Below are 22,354 nucleotides of genomic sequence, written 5' to 3' on the forward strand. Positions count from 1 at the left end.
GTCTGATCTCCCACTACTTAATTCTGTTTTCTTAGATCTACTAATGGGTGCAAATGGCTCCATGTCAGAATGACAGTATTTTACATTCATTTTTCATGTGGGTAAACGATGACCAACCTGTGGGTAGTGCAGGCTTGGGCCAATAACATGGTACTTATAGCTCAGATTTTTGTTGTTGTTGTTGTTTTGGGGTTTTTTTGTTAATTTGTTTGTGGGTTTTTTTGTTTTGATTTTTCACAGTCACAGATTCAGGGATTTATTAAAGTTTTATATAAGTTGGACAAAAATCTCTAAGACCTACCTTTGTATTTATTCTGATCTTACATCAACTAAACTATCAAACAATTTTCTTATACATGGACTAATAAAAGACTTGGATTAGCACATTTTAATTAAGCTTCTCCCAAGATGTGGTGAATAACAGTGAGTTTGTAGGGACTGTGTCTGGAAGCTTTGTCATCCTATAGGAGCCTGGACAGTTCAGAGAAGAGGACTTCTTTGTTTTAGAATCCCCTTTTTAGCTTGATATTGCCATTCTGTCATAAACAATACATCTCCTACAGGGTGGGGAGGCAGAACCTCCCCGAGATGGCCTCTGAGATGCTTGGGGAACACCAGCAGCTCAGCATCGTTCCCTGGGCATGACTTGTTAGCTACTGCTGAACTGGTACAGGAATTTTTTGGGTGGGCACATCCCTCCAGGTAAGCCCTCTGTAATGTTCCAGGCCAGGTTGGGTGGCTCACTGAGCAACCTGATCTAGTGGAAGGTGTCCCTGCCCGTGGCAGAGGTGTTGGAACTAGCTGAGCTTTAAAGTCCCTTCCAATCCAAACCATTCTATGATTCCGTGTTTCTGTGAATGGCTTAAACAGGGGAGGTTTCACTAGTGTGTGAGTGCTGTTTTATGACCCGAACATCTCAGGCTCTGTGGGTTAACTGCAGCACAGTGTGTCACACCTGCATGTCTGTCCTGGGCTGGGCACTCAGGCTGGCGTGGTTGGCACCGACATGGATATTTCTGCATGTCTTGGCCCTGTGTCCTGTAGACATGCCCAGGGAGTGCCAAGGGATAGCTCAGTACACTGGAAGTGGGACAGGAGCCTTCTCGTGTGTTAGGTGGTTGTTTATGGATGGGGGTGCCCGAAACCATCTCCCAGAGACTGAAGCTCTTATGGGCTCGTGCGGAGGTGAAGCCCAGATGAAGGTGTCCCAGGCGGTGTTCCCAGGAAGGGGAACATTAGTCCTTGTGCTGTGATCCATCACACTGAGCCCTTGGGGCAGTGGCAGAAGGGCAGGGGGAGCAGAGAGCTCCCTGGGCTGGGGAGGGGAGAGCTCTCACCAAAGCCGTGTCCAAAGCTGCTCTCCCAGTGTGTTCCACCCTGCAGGCGGTGGCAGAGGTGGAACCCTGAGGCCATGCAGGGGTCTTTATCAGCACTCCAGGGACTTCCGATGTGGATGTGTGTGAAGTCCTTTGTGTGGAAGTATTTACAGGATCAGGTTACTGCAGTGTAAGTGCCTTTGAGGTCTTTGCTGCATTATAGATTTTCTTCTGATGTCTCCCATGCAAATATTTAACCTGACTAGTTCCTGAGAGCTACCAAGGCTGTTCTGCAGGTTGCAGGTTGTCTCTGCAGTCTGTCATTTGTTCACACAGAGCCCTTGGTCCTGCTCCCCTTCCCACCCCACAATGGGGCAGAAAGATGTGCTGTGGAGACTTGGCACTTGGTGTTGATGCTCTGAGGGGCCTCACACACTCCACACACTCCAAATTGTCTTTGTCCCTCACTGCAACAGTTAGTGAGGGACAGATATGGTGTTTAAAAGAAAACCTCATTTAGAGTAACAGCATTTTTTAAAAGCCTGGGTCAGGACTGGGAGCGCTGCTCCCCAGGCAGACCCTGCGCTGACACCGAGTCCTTCCCTGGCTCGTGCAAAGTGGTGGCTTAGAAAAGAAAATTACTGGAGCCTGGGTCTTGGAGCTGCTCTTACTGCTCCTCCCCACCAACATCCCTTTTAATAATTTGACATACATATATACTCTGCTCACTCAGGACAGACACGATGAGCTCATTGCAGTGGTATGTGGGTCAGAGCTCTGCCCTCCTGAGCACCAGCCTCATTGATTGGGGTGGTTACTCCTGATTTGCACCTGAATATTTGAGAGGGGAGTTGGGTTCTATGGTTCATAACTATTAAATATCATACAGTTTGCAGGACTATGCAAGTGTGCAAACAAAACTTAGGGATGCAGCCTAGATTCCCTCACTGGTCTATAGCCTTTGGGCTTCATTAGACCCTCCAGACTTTACCTAATTTTGGCATTATTCCCTCATCATTACATCATGAATGTGGAGACAGGGTCATTCTCTCCTACGTTATGGTCATGTAAGGGATTCACGTGGGTTTAGTAGTGGGTAGGCAGTGTTTGAACAGGTTTCAGCTATTTTAAGCACCCTTGCCTGTGCTGGGAGTCACACGAGAAGATTCAATCTTACCAGAGAGTGGATTTTGCTCTCCCATCTGATGCAATATATACAGCATGAACTATGGAAATGTGCCTTGTCTTGGTTCATAGTGCCAGAGTAACAAAATGGGAAAGCTGCTCTCTATTCCAGATGCTCTGTTCCCAGCCTCAGGGTATCAGTACATCCTTCCTCTTCATTCACTGGAAACGGTTTCACATCTAAGAAACTTTGTTTCATTAAAAAAAGTGCAACAGAAAGCAACAGAATCTTGGTCCTCTGTGAGAGTCTTTTCCGCTGGAAATCTGTTTTAGCTGGCTGCCTTCAGGGTGCCGTGAGCAGTGTCAGTGCCTGTAGTTCCTTCTCTCTATGGCTCCTTTTGCGAGGTTTTTACCTGCAAAAAAAAAAAAAGGCAACAGTGGATAGACTCGAAGTATCCAGTCCTTCTGCACCCTCCTTGTGTTTTCTCCTTTCTCTCTTTATTTATCTGAAACTGAGAATTTTGTGATAGGTACATGTAAACCTTACACTTCTCAGGTGTCCTCTTTCTCCTCTTTTTCCCTGTGCTTTTCTGGCTCCTGTCCTCCCACTCCCAGGAAATATTTGAAAGATAATTTGGCATATTTTCTGCCACCTTCACATATCTCCCTGACTTCATGTTTTCTTAGCTGGAAGATAGCTTTTCGACATATATGTATGTAATCCTTTTCACCTAGACTTGTGAGGAATTCCAGTCTCTTCCAGTGGGAGTTTTCAGGAAGGTTTAGGTTAAATGGACCAATAAGGCAAAAGCATGTAGCAGGAGATCTCACTCTCTAAAGACATCTTTTCTCTTTCCCCCCACCCCCTGAAAAATATATCAGAATATCTAGCTGTCAAAGAATTTAAACAATAATACCTGATCTGAAGATTGGAGTACAGGGCCTTTGAAAAGAAAGATTGTAATCTCTGTACAGTGTATCCAGGGATGGATGGAGCTGGAATTCAGGTGTGCTGAGCAGCAGAGTCCTGTTGGGATATTGCTCCAGCATGGTGGGACTCATTTAACCTGAGCTCTCCGTGGAAATTCTCTTGGATTTTCCCTGTTGCTTTCATTGTGGCAGTGGCATCTTTGTCAAGGAGACAGATGCCAAGTCCAGTTTGAATTAATCTAAAACATGTTGGTGGGGACTGAGCTTTTCTGCTGCTGCTTGTGAGTGGGTGGGAGACACCAGCAGCCCCTTGTGCTGGGTCAGCCTCCGTCCCCCAGGAAATCTTGTTGCAGCATTCAGGGCTGGGATTCAGCCCAGCTGATTTTAGATGTGTTGTTCAAGGTCCCTGTCCCTGCTCCTCAGAGAATTTAGGGAGATGCCTGTTTTACAAAGAAGCATCAGCACCCTGACACCAGTCAAGGGTGCTGCAGACTGGAAGCCAACTGGGTTATAACCCACCCTAAAGCCTCACTGGTCTCCCTTGTAGGAAAGGCAGTCAGGGATCCCTAAAAACAAGAAGATGTTTCCAACATCGTAAGACTCAGATTTTTTAGAAGTGGGTACCTCTGGGTGGCCTTGGCCTGTACCAGGGCAGCTCAGGCCACAGTGGGGATCAGACATCATCTGCTGAACCTCCTTCCCTGTGCTCCCCCCTCCTGGCCATTGGGTGCAGGATGATCTCAGGGGGTTGCAGGCCCCTTGGGGCGCTGGGCTGTGGATGCTGGTGTGTTTACTAGCATGGGTGTCTCATTGGATGCTGCTTATCCACTGCTGCTTGGTCTGGGCTGTGGCACCAGCCTGGGAGGGATCTCAGCACCGCTGTAACCTTTTGCGGCCCACGGGAAGGGTGACTTCCATTTAGTTCTAAATTATGACATTATTTTATTAGATCTTTAAACTTTATTTAAATTTTTTATTTAAAAAGGGGGAGGAAGGTATCATATTTTAATTAGTAGCGGGGTGCCAAAGGAGACCCAGATTAATTATTTGAAATCACTCCATCCAGATGGTTTTAATTTTCACAGCAGGGAACCGGCATCTTTTTAAGGTGATATTTTTCAAATTAAAATCAGCTTGGATATTACTCATACTGGCTGCAGAGCGAGGGGGTGGGGAGTGTGAGCCGGTGTGCCCCGTGTTTGTCCATCTGAGCGTGGGTTACCCATGGGGACCTGTGTCAGAGAGGTGTGAGCTGCTGCCTGTCCATGGGGACTGCAGCTCCAGGCTCTTGTGTTGGAGTGTTTTGTCAGCATTAGCTCCTGGTTTGACTGGCCAAAGCCGGTGCCTGATATTCACCGTTCTTCTCAGCAGCTTTAGTTGCAGCACTGAGGCTGGAATGGATGGGAAATGCCTTGCAGCTTAGAAGGGAACCTGTGGCATCCTGTTCTTGCCTGTGTGGAGCCCTCGCTTGACCCCTTCGGTGGGTGGCCCCACATCTACTTGTGTGCCTGGGTGGTTTCGACACTGTGGATCTGTGGGCAACTCCTTGGTGCTCTGGGCGTTGGCCATGGTTCTTGGACCAATCTTTGCTGGCTCCATAACCTTCACTCGTGTGCTGACTGCTGCTCTCCCTCTCTGAGGCTGACCATTAGCCCTCTGCTCCTGTTAGGGGAACCCCTTTCAAAGTCATCAAAGATAGATAAGGGTTTTTGCTGTTCCCTTGACTGTTAATGCTGTGTTGCATCCAAGCAGCCTCCCTGAACTTCTTGGAGCAGTGGGCATTCCCCAGGTTGTCTACCATGCTGGTCATCCTTGAGGACTGTTCTTTGGCCCTGTGCCATCCTCCCCATCCTGGCTGGGCTCACCTTGATATCCTCACTGTGATGGGTTATTTCTGGTTCACGTGGCCTTTCACCACAGGAGTGGTCACAGGTTTGATACCACCTTGGCAGGTGTGGGGAGAAAATGTGCAGCACCCAGTTGTTCCTTGCAAGCTGCTCTCCATCACCGACACCCAAGTCCATGATGCATTTCTGAAAAACTTAAATAAATATCCGTATTTGTGCATGATTGCAATTAATATTCTGCTGTAATACTGGCATTACCCCACTTGCTGTCAGAAAGAAGTTATAATTTAAATATCCCCTGTGATAACAGATTTAACTGGAAACCCCTGAACCTGCAGATGTGACTGAGCTGCAAAGGGAAAACTCTGTTTAGGGCCCTTGTGAGTTAAAAGTTTGTGATATTTGCACTGCTGCAGAAGCCAAAAGCTGACTTTACAAGTGGGAAAAATATTAATGTGTTTAAATGAAACAAACTCCCATTTCTATCCCCATGGTAAATCCTTACAATGAATGTATTTGCTCTTAGAGGGCTTTAAAGCTTGAAATATGAATGCCAAAAAGAATGTGACTTTTTGCAGCACAGATCAAACATTCTCCAGAGTTTGGCAAAAGCCGTGTTTCTACGGCAAGGCTGGGATCTTACAAGTGTGAGTATTTCCAGAGCAGGACCGTGCAGTTGCACTTGCTGACACTTACACATTCTTGCATTGTGTTTCAACCATGTCTCCTTTCTCCCCCTCCATGTCGGAGATGGATCTGAACCAAAATGTCCAGTCTGCCTGTTCCTGCCTCTCTGGGGAAATTCCTGGAATCTGAATCTTGAGCATGACTGGAATTTGTGTTTAGATTAGAGCTGGAATAAAAGACTGAATGTGGATGTGTCTGGGTTTTTGAGATGATGATGGCACACTGCTCACCTAGGTGGCAGCTTGGCCCCTTCCGCAGATACAGCTGTGTCAGAGCAGGTGGTTTAGGAAGATGCAGCAGAAATCTGTCCTCTACCATAGCTCCTGGTGATGCTGCAAACCAGCTCTGGCATCAATAAATGTGTGAGACACTGTGAGATTGGCCGTATGTCTCCCATTGAGAGCTGAAGACCTGGACCTGGACTGCCAGAGGCAGTTTGTGACATCCTAAGCACAGCTAGACATGGAGGACATCTGCAGGGTGGGTGTGTATCAGACAGAACAAGCAGTGCCAAATTTGTCCCCTGCTAGCTGTTGTGGTGATCTTGAGGAGATCACTGTGATGTTTTGTACCAGGAGCATGTGGCATGACCACTCCTATGCAGTGTTTGAGGGATGCTGGCTATGGGGAAAGGATTTTCTTTCTTGTCATGGTAATCTTACATCTTCATGAGAATAAAATCTATGTTCTTACCCTCCAAGAACCCTCCTGCAATGTGAAGGAGAGCACTGTCACTGGTTCGGGCTGCCCAGGGCAGTGGAGGAGTCACCATCCCTGGAGGTGTTTAAGAGGAGTCACCATCCCTGGAGGTGTTTAAGAGGCATGCAGATATGACACCTGGGGACATGGTTTAGTGGTGGATATGGCAGTGCTGGGGGAACAGCTGCACTCGATGATCTTAGAGGGTTTTTTAGCATCAAGCTAATATTGCTGATGGGGTGGCAGGGTTGGTGTGGACAGATGGGGCACACACGTGTATATGCCTCCTTTGTGCTAAAACCAGCATTAAACCTGGACCATCCACACAGGAGTTAGTGGAGAGGAGTCAGTTTTGCACCTGTGACTAAGCTGTGAGCTCAGCCCCAGGGTGGTCCCTTGGGTTGTTCCTGTGTGGAGCATCCCAGGGTGGTTCAGCTGGAGGCAGTGGGACAGTGCACGTTGCACTCTGTGACTTAATGGGACCACACTGGTAAATGTTTTTTTTTCTTCTTCCTTTACAAGCCCAGCTTCTAGTGGAAACAGACACTTTTGGCAGTCAAGTCCGGATCAAAGGGAAGGAGACAGATTTCTACCTTTGCATGAACAGGAAAGGCAAGCTAGTGGGGAAGGTAAGTGTTTCCTATTAATTAATTTGTAACCTGAGTGTTACCTTTAGCAGCCTCGTCAGGGCTGTAAGGATGTGTTCAAGCTTCGCCTGTCAGGCTCAAATGAGAAGCAGGATGGAGGGGATGTGGGGTTTGCGAGGCTGCCTGTGCCCTCCCAGCCTCCCCAGCCCCTGTCAAACAGCCCCCAGCCAGGCTGGGATCTCCAGTGGTGCCTCAGATGTGGATGGGTTCGTGCTTCACGGTTGTGTTCAACTGGAATGAGATGTCATGTCAGCATCCCAGTGCCATGGATGGCACTCCACAATAACTTCCTTACTTGGTCTTTCTTTGGGGGGAAACGCGAATATAAATTTCCCTCAAAAATTCCTTTTAGGGGGAAATTAAAAATAAAAGGGCAAGTGGAGCACTGCACTGGGGGGGGTGTAGGCAACATAAGGCCCCATCCTCTCAGTGGTGAGCCAGAGGATGGTGTCACAGAGCTCATGCTGGAATCCCAACACTGTGCTGGGGCTGGGCCTCGTGGTTCAGTGTTACAGGAATTTTTTTTATTACTTTGGATCCCCCCAAATGGAAGCATGTAACAAATTACAGTGTGTTTACCCATCTAGCTTAACTTCTTTGCATTTTTTTTGCTTATTAATTTGTTTTTGTAATTAAGGCAGTTCTGTATTGTTGGTGAAGCTGGAGGCTTGCTAACCAGGCAGGGGCTTGTGCAAAGCTAAATTACCACCAAAATAAAAGGAAAATAAAACATCCCAGCCTTCCAAACCCTGCTGCCCACACTTTGCACCACCAGGCATTCAAATCTAGCATCTTTGTGGCTGTGAAAAAGGAAAGCTGAGTTTTGTTTTGAGTCGAGGCAGTGAAAGCCACACTCCCAATCGAAAACCAGAAACCAAATGGCTCTGATGAAAAATTATTTACTTTTGTGGTCCCGGGGGTGACACCTGCGGGACACTGCCTTCCCCAGCAATCCCCCCCTCCTCCCCTTGTGTGTTCCTCGGGAGCAGTGTGGCTGCTCTGTCGAGGCTCAGTCCAGATCATTTGCTGCCAGCCGTGCCCTGTGCCTGACCCGCTTCGGAGCTGCCTGTCGAGGCATCCAGAGCACTGCTCAGGACTGGGGGAGACTTGGAGATTGGTGCTCTGGGAGGCCTGGGCCGAAGCAGCCAGTTCTCTCTGCTCCCTGCCCTTGTGCAGAGCGATTGCAACACCGCGTGAGACACTGCAGTTTGGTCTTGGACAGGGAAATTCATTGTTTTAACCAGATTTAGCCTCTCAGGATACACACTGGATGCTTTCAAAGGTTGCATTGGACACAAACCTGACTTTGATTTTTTTTGTGCTCTAATTTACCATCCTTTAAATGTGGTGATAGCGTTTTTCCCTGCAATGTTATAAGGATAATTTTGTTAATGTTTATGAGGTGCTGATACCACAGTTATGGAGACCTTAGAAGCACTCAAATTAGATGGGGTAAAACGAGCGCAAAATCTTACCTTTTTCTTTAGTAGACCTTTCCCCATGTGGATCAGCAATGGCACACGGTGCAGCCCACAACCTTTCCTGCTCTGTGCTAAGTGCCCAGGAGCATCCTGGCAAAGTCAGCACCTGTTTTTCAAAACATACATTATATTTGTACATAGTATGTATTTAAGACTCATCCCTTGATTTCGCCCACTGGGTGCCAAGGCAGGACAGTTCTTTAGCTCGTCACCTTTCACGCAGCATGAACCTTTTTTTTCCCCCCAATATGCTTTTCATAGCATTAAGTTGGCAAATGGTTTGTTACAAAAAATAAATGAGTCTATTCTTGTAAATATGAGCCTTCCCACCCCAGCCTGCTGACAAGTTCACAAACCAGCCGACCTGAGCCGGAGGGGGTATGGGACATGGCGTTTGGAAAGAAAATGTTCCAGACGTGTTGCCCATATTAACAGCTTCTCATGAGCAAAAAAAGAAAATAATAGCATGTCTTCTTGATACCAAAAGAGCGTGGTTTTAATTAGTATCATAGTTTCAGCTCTCTCTGTGGCAAGAGTTTGAGGGAATGCTTTTTAGCTTGAATGCTCCAAACAGCTAGTAAACCCCAAGGAAAACATTAGATAAAAGTTACGCCTAGGCTTATACAAATATTTAAGTTAAGTCTGGGGGTGGAGGGGAATGAAACCCATAAACTGATTGTTTCACGGTTGTCCCAGTATGTTCATTTGGCCAGAGAGGAGCCGTGGGACCAAACCGGGTCTTTTCCTCTGCTCATTTCCTATCGCCTTACACAGCATAATCCCCAACAATACCAGCACATGCCATCTGGCTTTATTCTGCTCCTCAGTCAGCAGTCTTGAGTCCCCCCAGTTGAAAACCTGCTTTGAATTTAGGCCCTTTTATGTCCCATAATAACCTAGAAAGTGTATTATGGGCTGGAGCAGGTTGTTGATATTCTCAGCTAAAACTGGTGATGAATGCAAGAGCTCCAGAGATGGACAGGGCTTGTTCCCCACCGTGGAGCTGGTTGTGCTGCAGGGAAGCACACTAACCCCCAGGGCTAGGAAGAGCAGCCTTTGCATCTAGATATTTATTTATGATAAATTGCACCTACACCAGCATTTCCGAGCAGAGACCATCTGATGGAGCCTTCTCAGGAGCCCCAAACCTTGTGTTTTCTCCCTCACTTGGATGTTACCACATGTGTGTTCGTGGCCCATGTTGACCAAAGGGCTTGGAGTCGTTTTGGGCAGACTTCTGACTTCATTGTAACACATGCAGCTGCTCAGGCCACTGAGGCTTGACATGTTGCTTATGAAAACTGGAGACAGGGCAGGTGTTGTATAGGGGTGACTTCTCTGTTAAAGGTGACCAGTACCCAGGGAAAACAAATTGGATTGTGTTTCTTTGTGGATTCTTGGTGTTATGTTGAAGAAGGATAAAGAAACATTTATTTTTTTACTTCTGACCATATGTTTTTTTTTTTTGGTTGTGGGTTTTTGGTGCTTCTGTATGTCCACACAGAAAAATTGTAGGTCCTGAGTTTTCTGGTCTTGCTGAAGTTTTCTGTGGACCACTGAAGTTTATCACAGAATCACAGAATGGTTTAGGTTGGAAGGGACCTTCAAGATCATCTTATTCCAACCCTCTGCTGTGAACAGGGACACCTTCCTCTAGACCAGGTTGTTCCAAGCCCATCCAACCTGGCCTTGAATGTTTCTAGGGATGGGGCAGCCACAACTTCTCTGGGCAACCTGTACCAGTGCCCTTGCAGTAAAGAATTTTCATTCTTATGTCTAGCATAAATTTATCCTCTTTTAGTTTAAAACCATTATTTCTTGTCCTATTGCAACAGGCCCTGCTAGAAGCTTTGTCCCCATCTTTTTTTAAGCTCCTTTAAGTACTGAAAAGCTGCAATAAGCTCTCCCTACAACCTTCTCTTCTCCAGGCTTTATGGTGGAATTGTATTACAAGGAGAGAGATTAAAATATGAAAACTGAGAAAAAGAGTGCTAGATGCTTTTCTGAGAAACTTGTCTTTTTAAAAATTATTAATCCTGTTTATCTCAGGCTTCTAACAAACATGGGGAGAAGAGGACTCTGAAAGGTCCAGCTCTTCTTCCAAGGAAAGGCACGATGTAACTTGTCCATTTCTAAAAAGGCACCAGGTGACCATCATCTAGAACACAAGAACTCTAAATATTGGCAGTAATTCAGTGCTATGGGGAAAGAGGAGCTGATGGTCTCTTTGGAAGGCCTCTGAGTTTCTAACTCTTGGTTCTCCAGGGGAGTCCTTCTGTGTTTTTTCTCTCTGCCTCAGCTTGTGTTATCTCATGCATTGAGATAAGGCCTTCAGCAAGGTGGAGATTTCATGTTTGTTGAAGGCTGTCAAAGGAAAGTCTTTGAAGTCTCCAGGAGCAAGGAATACCAGCCCAGGTGTGAGCAGGTGGCTGTTAAGTGAACTTGGCCACCTCTGACTGCTCTTGCTGAGCCCATCCTTACAGCAAATCCAAGCTCCCTGGAATGGCAGGATGCTGCAGAGATTGCCTTTCCCTGCCCTGCCCCAGTCCTCTCATCAGAGAGCATTTGCAGGAAGTCAGGAGTCTCTGTGAAGCTTGAACTGGATCTGTCGGCACGATGACACGATGACCAGAGCCCTGCCCTTCCTTTAGCCACTGCTGGGGCTGGTACCTGGTGAGCAGAGCATCTCCTGACCTCCAGGCACTGTTTCCAGGGAATTCCCTGTGGTTCTCTGCCATCTGTCCGTGGGATCAGGCAGTCTGGTCGGCACTGGCATTCAGGCTATGACAGGTATCCATAAGGAGGGTAGTTTACACTTCCACCTGTAAAGGGAGAGGAGAGAACAGCCCTGTTTTTCTGGGCTGACCAAGGGCAGGGTAGAATGGACTTGGCTTCCTGCAGAGCTGCCATGTGGGAGGTGAGGGTGCTATTGCAGACTGTGGCAAGGGAGACACCACTTTTCAGAGCAAGATACAGAAGCAGGGCAGACAAGTAATGTCTGTAAGGAATGCAGAAGATTTGAGAAGAATGGGGAAAGAGCTAAGCACAAATTTGAATTGATCCAGAAGTGTCTTCAGAAGATGCTCCAAGCAATCCCACTAATGTTCTTCCATGGCATTTGATGGATTACGTCTTTCCCACATCCAGCAGCAATATTGTTCCCTGTTGGCTTCATTTTGAGAACAACTCCACTTCTCAGTGCATTAAGGGACTCCTTGAGCTCTTCCAGGAAGGAGAAGCAGGTGGTGGTGCTGAAACCTGTCTCCTTAGTGGGCTGGGACTCAGAATGCAGTGTGGTAACTGTCTGTTGTGCTCCATGTAATGCTGCTCCATTGATACTGCAACTCTGCAGGCAACTCCTGCACTGCTGGAAAAGTGGATGATTCCTTCTTCTGAGGGAGGATGTGGCTACAGAGAAAACTCCAGAAATAGGAAGAGAGTTAGAAAACTGATAGAATGAGGTCTATCACAGATCATCCCTTCGAGCTGTACAGAAAGTGAGTGCACTAAAGTTGTATCCTGAGAGAACTACCTGCTCCTTGCATCAGTTCTGCTCCTGAGAATTGAAGCCTGAGAGCATGTGATTCTATAAAATAGGTGGTTTCCCACCAAATCCACATGCTGACTTGCACCATCTCTCTTTAGGTTTTCTTTCAAAAATTGTCAGTGACCTGGTGTCCACATGTTCTCAAAATCATTGTAGTATGTGTGTATTGTTTTTGTTAAAGAATTTTTCTCTGAGCTTAATGTGAGCAGTGGGGAAAAGGTGTTTGATGAAAGGTAGGAAGCCATGGCCAGTTGGAGGGCTGAGGCAGTGCTTCAGACTGGGGACAGGTAATTTGGGTGCCTTCTGGGGACAGCTTTGCTGATTCCACGTCTGCAGCGCTGGAGCCCTCCCAGCACTCACAAAGCACTGACAAGCAGTGCTGAGCTTGTGCCCTCAAGCATAGTCCAGCTCCTGAAAAAAAAACTGTGCCAGCCAAAGCATGGCAGTGCCAGGGGCATGTCATTGGTGCTGGGGGCTGGAGGTGGCATGGCTGTGCTGGCCACCTCTCCCTGACCAGCACCACTGTGCTGCTGCCACTTGCAGCATAGACCTGCCTCTCAGACATAAGATTTTTTTCTGGTATGATAACTGCTTTCCAAGCCAATATATTTCTTAATGTTACCAGAAAGTTGCTAATACCATATGGCAAGGCTCTCTGTATTTTTGCAGGACAACAAACAAATTGTTGCTAGATGCCAGACTGCTCTGGCAGAGCTTTATCACTGATGCCTGCCAGCAGTAGCCTTTAGGGGATAGTAATAATTTGGGGTTGTTTACATTACAGCTTTAAAATAGGAGTTTTCTTGAAGCATGTGTGTGTTTACTGAGGAAAGTTGGCTAAAAAACTGTGACAGCATCAAGGAGTGAAGGTGCCCCTGAATGTGCTCTTGGCCCTTTATAACCCCTCTGGCCTCATGGGAGAGGGCATGTGGTGTGTTACAGGAACTCCAGGGGCTTCAGTGGGAGCCACCCTTTGTAGGACAAGGAGATTTACCTGGGTGGGAGAGACCAGGTGATTCTCCAAAGCCTTACTTGTATACCTGGAGCAGCTTTTTCATCGGTTGGCTTTGGTCAAGGTCGAGGTTAAGATTTCTTGAAAAGCTGCCTTTGAAACACTGTTGATGGAGACTCCAGGCCAGGGGGCTGAGGCAAGAAGACTTAGGGATGAGCTCTGAGCCCTGTGCCCTTTATGTGCCCCAGTCCTGCCTGGCAGGGTGTGAGTCCTCCTGGTGTGCCAGGGCTGTCCTGGCAGCCGGGTGTGCTGCAGAGCTGCTGGGAGGTGTGTGGCGAGGGCAGGGGCACACTGAGGTTTGCAGTTTGGAACTCTAATGCAGCAGATGAGGTGTTTGCCCTCCTTAGCTTGGATGTTTAAAACCACACCTAACTGCATCTTGGATTTGGGGCAGAACTCTGAGTTTTACAGGGGTTTGATGCTTATCCAGATTTTTTCCCAGAGTTGCACAGTACTCAGGTTGCTTGAAAGGGGCTTGTAAAACCCAACAATTTCTGGAGCTGAATGCTGAATTTGCAACATAAACATGACCAGAATTGGTGGGGTGTCGGGTTTAATAGTGTGCGTTTTGTGAATCTCTCTGTGGCATGTTCAGCCATAAACTATTCTGACTTGGCATCTCATTTGAAAGCAAAACTTGACATGGCTTTTGCTGGGTCTCACTCAGATCTTGTTTTGAACTGCAATCCGGTTCTTCATATGGGGAGGTTGGTCCTTTTTTGAAGTGAGTTGTTCCCAGGCTTTTGCTCCCCTGTGAGTTTGTTTTAGTTTAAGTCATCTAAATAAATGCCTTCAGTGGAGCCTGAAGCCAAGCAGTCTTGGACCCTGCCATACTTTGAACAGGGAAACCTGATTTGAAATCAGTCTCAAGTGTCCAAAAATCTGGAATCAGGGCCTGCAAGATTGTAAAGGTCTTAAAAGCAATAAGATGACAAAACCACTTTTCTTTTGGGTGAGCCATTGGAATCTTCTGCATTTACCTGATCAGGCTTTTTTCCTGCAACCCGTGGAAAAAAATTTGAATTATTGTTCTGAAAACATAGAAGCTGAGATTCTCATGAAATTAAAAGCAGAAGTGGAAGCTAAATTCAGCAATTCTTTTCTTCCATTCAACCCCCCAAACATCATCGAGAGGCTGGAGAGCAGCCCTGTGGAAAGGGCCCTGGGGGTCCAGTCAGTGGCCAGTTGTCCCTGAGTCAGCAGTGCCCTGGCAGCCAGGAGGGACATCCCTGTCCTGGGGCATCAGGGAGGGGATTGTCCCGCTCTGCTCTGCCCTGGGGCGGCCTCACCTCAACATTGGGGCAGTTTGGGGGGACACAATGGAAGGAAGAGATTGAGCCATTAGAGAGTGTCCAAAGGAGGCAACAGAGATGGGGAAGGGCCTTGATTTGAAGCCGTGTGAGGACACTGAGGGCACTTGGTGTGTTCAGCTGGAGCAGAGGAGACTGAGGGGAGACCTCACTGGGGTCTTCAACATCCTCCTGAGAGGAAGCAGAGGGGCAGCACTGATCTCTTCGCCCTTGTGACCAGTGACAAGACTCAAGGGAATGGCTGGAGCTGTGTCAGGGCAGGCTCAGGTTGGATCTCAGGCAAAGGTTCTTCCCCCAGAGGCTGGTTGGGCACTGCCCAGGCTCCCCAGGGCAGTGGGCACAGCCCCAAGGCTACCAGAGCTCCAGGAGTCTTTGGACAATGCTCTCAGAGACAGCGTGTGAGTATTGGGGATGGTCCTGTGCAGGGCCAGGAGTTGGGCTGGATGATCCTGATGGGTCCCTTCCAGCTCTGTATTCTGTGATTCTCTGATAATGAGCCTTTGGGTAGCACTTCAGCCTTCTACAGCTGCTCCTTTCCCATTACTGGCTGACCTGAAACATTGCATTCAAGCTCCTGTGGATGCTAGATGTGATGGAATTTGTATCATCTGGTTCATTTGTTGCAGTTTCAGATCTTTACAGTGCCAGAAATGTGTCAGAGTTCCCCGAGGAGGGGCTGTTGGATGTTATGGACATTATGATAGGGATGTTGTTATCACGCCGTCTCATAATAATTTGTCATGGGTGTAATGTGCTCAGGACTGGCCAGACCCCACTATGCACCTTCCCCAGGGGGCTTTGGTGGCTCTGCTGTAGGCACAGGGATGAAGTGTCACAGCCTGAGGTGGGTACGGCTGTGCTGGATTTGCTCAGCTGGTGAGCAGTAGCCCTACTGGAATAGCTCCTGCCCTTGAGCAGTGGCAGCCAGCTTCTCCAGGAATCCTGACTCTGCATGGTGCAACTGTGTTAGAGCCTGGTGCTCATAACACCAGCGTTGTGGGTTTGATCCCCATGTGGGCTGTTCACTTAAGAGTTGGACTTGATGATCCCTGTGGGTGCCTTCCAGCTCAGAATATTTTGTGATTCTGTGTAATGATTCCCAAGAAGCCATTTATGATTGAGCCCAGCGAAACTGTTTTCTGGTGTTCATTCTACTGAGGCTGCTGTGGCACAGAAAGGGATGGGCTCCAGGGCTGCAGCAGTTCCCTTTGGAATGGTGGGAGTTCGTGCAAACTCGCTGGACCTTTGCAGCGTTAATATTCGTCATGAGCAATGGGCCTTGTCCTGGTTCTGTGTTTGTGATGACTTGTTTACAGCAGTTTCTGTGGAGGTGGGAAGGGGAGGGGAAAATGATGTGATTGTGGGTAATGAGTTTTGTGGAAGGTTGGTTTGTGGTTGTGTGGGACAACAGGTGACTAATCTTGGTATCATGGGGAAAGTCGAGGTCATTTGGAAGCTCCTTGTGCAGAAGACAGAGAACATTTGGAGGATGCTGACAAACACTGAACAGCTGCAAGTCTTGGGAAGGAGTGATGGGAGAGTTCTTGGACAGAACTGGGGTGGCTGGGGAATGCTGGCAGTGCTTGAGGTCACATGGCACAAGAGGCTGAGGAGATGGCAAAAACATGCTTGTATGGGGAAGACCCCCCTGTTTCACAAATGATTGAAACTGCATCAGTTCTGAACTGAGTCAGTGTGTGCACAAGGCTCGGATGCCAAAGCCCTGAAGGCTGTCTGAGCCAGCAGGCTGTGGTGTTCATGGCACTGATGGGGATGGGGAGAGAGGCTTATGTCACCATGGAGGCACTTGCCAGTGCCTTCCCTTTGCTGATCCTTTGTCTGTGCTGTTTTTACATTTTATCTGTGTGGTCTCATGCATTTATGTCACGGGTTTCATAAATGGAGCACATTAGGTACATTTATGCCCATAGTGTGCTGCTGGGGTTGGGTTTGTGCTTAGGTACTTTGCCAGTCAGAACACTGACAGTGCTGGTTGGACGTGCCCTAGCATCTTGTGAGAGTAATGTGAATATTTTCGCTCTGTGCTAAGTGCTACCTTAAGTCCTTACAATTTTCTAAGCACCCCGAATGGATGCTGATCCTCTCGGGATGAGCAAGGATGGGAGGTCTGGCTTCAACCACACAGTGGGTAGAGGAGAAGGTTTGGCTTTATCCACACAGTGTGTGGAGGAGCCGTGCCTGACGTGAGCTGTGAGTGCTGCGAGGAGCTGCCTCGGGTGCAAGTGGAAACATCTGAGATGGGGCCGATGCTTTAAACGTGTTTTCATGGGCCAAGCCACATGGTCAAGACGCCCTCGTAGTCATGTTTTAGCCATATATGAACATTTCCATTTAACCTAAGCTTCTTCGCACAACCATAATACTTTAAGTGCTTGGTCTGAAATAAAGCAAAAGGTCCCTTTATTAAAAAAAAAAAAATCAAACTTCTTCATTATATTATTTTTATGCTAGGGACTCACAGCTGCTCTGCAGAGGTTGTGAGTGTTGGCCCTGTGTGTCCAGGCTGTGTCTGGACAGAGAGCTGTGTGATTCCCCTTTAGGAAACGCCATGTTTTCCTTTGGGTGTTCCTAAGAAGCCCCCGTTTTCTCTCAGACTGAGCTTTGCAAAGTCGGGGTTCACTTTGCAGACCAAGCTTGTAAGCTTGACTTCTAAGTCTTTTCCTTATCTCATGGCTGGAAGCTCTGTATCCCCTTCCAGGGAAGAGATGCCATCTTCTTGAAAGCCACGTGATAATTTAATTTAATCCTTTCTGTGTTCAGGGAGCAAGTGTCACCATAAAGCTGCTAACATCCTGTCCCCTGTGTTTCTGGGTGGCTGCAGCTGTGTGTCATGTTGGAATATTTCAGTTCCTTAACGTTAAATGTTAATTAAAATTACTGATGGGGATCCCTGAGCCCTGGTCATGCCTCACCCTCTCTGGGTGGAGAGGGTGTGCTGCTGTGTGCATCTTGTGCTGACAATTATCAAGTTGAATTTACCTGCTTTCCTCAGAGCATCTCGTCTCCCAAGCACCATTTTTTGTTGGTCTTGAGCATTTCTAAGCTGAGGGTGAAGTTTCTCCTAAGTGTTACTTAGCAAATACACGGATGTATTTAACTTGCAACAAAGCAGTGCAACCTTGTCTTCCTCAAGTGGATGCAGCTGAGATCACAGTCATGTCAGTCCTGCTCTTCAGGGACTATTTCTACTTGTATCTCAGTTTGTTTTTGGAGATGAAGTGAGAAAACAGAGGCTAATTTTGAAGTAGAGAATAAAACCCGTGCTCCAACAATAGCAAAATATAGTCCAGTTGATGTGGTTGTTAAAAACCTACTTTTAAGGTAAAAAAAAAGTAGATCTTGCTCAAATACATTTTTGTTCTTGAAATTTTCTTACATTGTCTTTTGGATACCAGAAGGTACTAAGCTTTCCTAAGGGAGGGCAAGTCTCAAGCCTTGCATTTGTTGTGTACAGATGGAAGTTGGTCATTCACAGGCTGGAACAATTCTGGATGATCAATTTTTATGGATGGCACTTGATTTGATCATGGATTTATCTCTTTTCTTAGTAATATAACTTGACATGAAGAGAACTAATGCCATCCTGCAGACAATCAATGACCTTTCTTTGTTCTAAATTCCACCAATCTAAACTTGCCCCAGGGAAACCGGTGTCACTACTGGAATGTTGGCTGGATGAGATTGCATTCATTTGAGATGAGAACTTACAAAGTCACTGTGCATGTTTGTTTAACGTGAATAAATCTGGGATCAACCCAGGACCTGCTATGGGGTCAGCAACTGTTCTAGTCCCATTATCCTGTTCCACTCATGATCTAGACTTGATGTTTTAAACAATTAAAAAAAATTCCAGTAGCGGCATAATTCCCATATCACAGAATCATGGAATCAGTTGGGTTGGAAAAGAGCTCCAATACCATGGAGCCCACCCTGTGCCCCATCCCCACCTTGTCCCCCAGCCCAGAGCACTGAGTGCCACGGCCAGGCCTTCCTTGGACACCTCCAGGGATGGGGACTCCAACACCTCCCTGGGCAGCCCCTGCCAAGGTTTAACAATTTCCTTCTGATGTTCAACCTGAACAAGTTGAGGCCATTTCCTCGTCTTCTTGCTTGTTACCTGGGAGAAGAGGCCAACCCCCACCTTGCTACAACTGTGTATTGAATTCAAGCCTACACGAAATATGCTGCTGCTCTTAGATGGCTTTTATAGAAAATTCAGGATTGGCCTGAAAATGACTGCTGGAAAAGAAACCCCAGCAAACCCCAGCAGAGCACTTAACCAGCAGGCTGTGCTTTGTACAGATGGGCAAAAATGCCTTCCCAGCTCTTATCACATGTAGCACCTCCCAGCACTCATGTAACTGGACCAGGTAGGTGCAGGTAATGGTAGATGCCGTAGATCTGCTCAGGTAGCACATCTGAAACCTGCCCGTGGTTTCAGATCTCCTGAAGTGCAGTAGTTTCCTACTGCAAGAAACCCACAGTTTTGACTTTTTAAGTTTTCCTAGATTTTCTTTTGGTTTAATAAAGCTCATTTAAAAAGTAGTTGATGTTTCTCATCATTAATAGTATTTGCAGCTCTCTGAGTTGCAGTTAGGAAAGTCTATCAACTAAATGTACATCTTTCCAGGTGAAGCCAACCCAGTTTGCCCTAATTCCGGATATGGCCACCCTGCTGCACTGTTGGCAGGAAATGTGGCTGTGACAGAAGGAGCAGGTTAGGAGGCATGTCCTGGTGTAACCTCAGCCTTGCTTGGTTCATCCCTAGAGAGACTCCTTTCATCTCTGCGTCCTCACGTTTATCCTGCGACAGAATGCTCTTCCAGGGCAAAGTGAGGGGTCCTGAACTCAGTTATAAAAGTGGAATTTTGGAATGAAAGGTAGAAGGAAAGAAAAATTTTAAACTGTTCTCTTCCTTCCTTGGTTCCTGCAGCTTGTGTCTGGCACGGGCAGGGACAGGGCTCTGCCAAGCCTGGATGTCCTGTCCCACGCGTGCAAGACCATGCCTGTTTTTGCCTGCTGTCAGGAGAGGTGGGGTGTGCCCCGGGTGTGTGGGCAGGTGGGGCAAACTGGGCAGTGCTGCTTTGAGCCGGGGCCTCTGGATGGAGAGGTGCCCTCATCGGAGAATCTCCTCCGCACGGGTTTTGTGTTACTTCCCCTGCCTCGTGAATGCACTTAGATGTCCTGTATACATAATTAACCTCTCTGCTGTGCTGGCAGACACTTTTATTGAACTGCCCATCATGACTCCTAAGTATTTTCCTCGGAGGATTGTGCAGGTTCAGAGGGCAGAGAGCTGGAGGAAACGCGCATGAAGCTGAGTGACTCTTGGCAGTTATGGATGCGGCTTCCCTGATTTACAGCCCGCTCTAGGAGCAGGAATGTGCATTTGGGTCAAGAGGTGTCTCTGTGGTCAGGATGCCTTGTCATAAATCCAGGATACTGAGCATCAGGATGCTGGTGATGGATCTGTCCTTATAATGCCCATAAAGTGCATGGGGGTGACGGAGCACTCAGATCTCCTGTGTGGTGAGGAGGTTCTGTCTCCCCCAGCACTGCTGGCTCTGACAGTTGCTGTACCCACCTCAGCATCATGTTTTCTGACCTGCCTTTAAAAGAGGGGGGTGTGTGTGAAGGGGGAGAGGGGGCAGTGCTAAAAGCTGTGGCATTAACACAGCTCCTGCATTGCCTCCTTCCGCTCGGGATTTTCCAAGCCACATGGAGTGAATCTGGAGGAGATTGAGTGTTGCCTGACTTTGAGCTGAGCTTGTGCAAAACCACAGAGGAGGAACGTGCTTCCTGAAAACCATATGTCACTGGGCACGTGCTGGGTAAACAGCTCTGGGGCTTTTAGGGGTTATCAGTGATTCTGGGGGCACCAGCCCTTGGTCCTCAGCTCAGGATGCTTTAGGAGTGGCTCACTGGGACTGCTGAGCTGTATTTCTCCTGAAAACCCAAGCCTTTTCCCTGCTGTCACTGCTATGAAATTTAGGAAATGCAGGGCAGGATTTCTTCCATGTAATGCACTGTGTGAATCAAACAGTGCTAGAGTTTGAAGGAAATTTTCAGTGCTCTTTGAAATGATTGCTGAGCTCAGTGGGTGTACCTCACACCTGGGGGTGGCATGAAATCCAGCACAGTGGGGTGCCACTGCGTGGGAAACCCCTCTGTCTGTCTGTCTGTGGAGGGGGAGGGAAGGATGGTTGTAGTAAAGGTCTGTTTTCAGGGGTTTTCCTTGAAAAAGCCTCGATGTGTGCACCTCTTGGAAATCTTTTGCTTGAGTGGTAACTTTCCTGCTCCAGGATTTTTAGGAGGAGAGGTTGCTTCCCTTGCAGAGATAGATGCTCTGCCTTGTATGCAGGACTGGTATCACCACAGTTTGACAGTTTTCGAGCCTGGGGGCTGAGCTGGCAGAAAGGTGATAATTAGACAGAGACTCATACCCTTCTCACTTGAGGGGTTGAGTCTCGCTGTGCCCTGTGCCAAGCCGGCATTCCTGGGTTGTCACAGACGTGTTTCGTGGGGTTTGGTGTTTGTTCTCATTTGCAGCACATCACCAGTGCCTTCAGTCACTTACCCGGAGAGCTCCTAATTGCAGCAGCATTTGAGGAGGGGGAAGTGTTTTAACATAAGCTTAGCTAACAACAGCTTAGCACAGCATCACTCACAGGGCTTAATTCGTACCCTGATCTTTGCAAACAGAGAAACCTTTCAGTCTTGGAGGCATCTCTCCCCGTGCTGTGGTGTTCCCCGAGCCGCTTGCGTGACCTTATTGTTGCTATAAAAGCCGAGTGAAGTTTGGATTTGCCGGTGCCCACTGAGCCAGATTTGTGAAGCATAAATGAGAAAACCTGCCCTGGCCTCCCTTTCCCATAAAAAGCTGCTCAGGTGGCTTAGTATGGCAGGCTAATGGGGGAAGGCGGAGGCGGCTGCTGCACCTGCTAATGCTTTGGCTCAGGCTGGTGGCACAGAGGCTGCCGCGAATTCCCCCTGAGCAGCAAGCTGTTCGTGGCAGGAATGCCTCGCTCCGAGGAGCGCTCCTGCTACGACAACAAAGAGCTCTTTGATCCTTTCCATTTGGAGAACTTAAAACGAGAAAGCCAAACTACAATAAGACCAAGTTGGGTCATAAAAAAGAGAGCAGGAGCACCAAAGCGCTCTGGAGTGTAATTGTAGAAGCAGCAAATGCTTTGGCACTTAATTCTGCTTTAGTGTCAGTTCAACATGTTTCACGTTTAAGACTGGAGAGCCTGTCGCCAAATGCTCTGCACAAACAATCTGAGGCTGCTCCCTGGTAAGCTCAGGGTGCTCAGAACCCTGGCTCCGGTGTGGCTCCTTCGGCTGTGCTTCTGTTGCACCCGAGATGGAGTTGGTCCATGGTGTAGAAAGACTTGAGATACCCTTTACTGGAGGTGAGCCTTGGTTGGCTGCTGGTGCTCTAACCCTGCTCAATAAAAACTGGGACCACTCAAGTCTGCTGCCTTGGCACTGGGCAGTGGCTCACTGCCACTGGGGCTGCTCCCCAGCTGTTATTCCAAAGATGGAAGCCAGCACTTCGTGCTGCTCAGGCTGTGCTTTTCTTGCCTCTGTGCAGACCTGGGCAATGTCCCAGACATGTCTGTGGAAGGTGACATTTAGATCAGGCATTTTATAAGTAATTTATCAGAAATTTGGCTAACAGATACCACATCTTCCCATGGGTGGTAGAGGTGTGTTTAAACTAAATATGCTC

The 22,354-nt window shown here is 47.7% G+C and overlaps 1 protein-coding gene across 1 annotated transcript in view; it reads left to right on the forward strand.

Moving 5' to 3' along the window:
* Positions 1-22,354, forward strand: part of FGF18 (fibroblast growth factor 18) — a 76,846-nt gene that overhangs the window by 49,318 nt on the left and 5,174 nt on the right. Inside the window, exon 5 of the mRNA XM_027705032.1 lies at positions 7,127-7,233. Within this exon, the coding sequence (XP_027560833.1) occupies positions 7,127-7,233 (107 nt within the window). The remainder of the gene's footprint in view (positions 1-7,126; positions 7,234-22,354) is intronic.

The sequence above is a fragment of the Neopelma chrysocephalum genome, unplaced genomic scaffold (assembly GCF_003984885.1).
Source record: "Neopelma chrysocephalum unplaced genomic scaffold, ASM398488v2 Primary Assembly neopelma1_303, whole genome shotgun sequence".
Taxonomy (NCBI): Eukaryota; Metazoa; Chordata; class Aves; order Passeriformes; family Pipridae; genus Neopelma; species Neopelma chrysocephalum.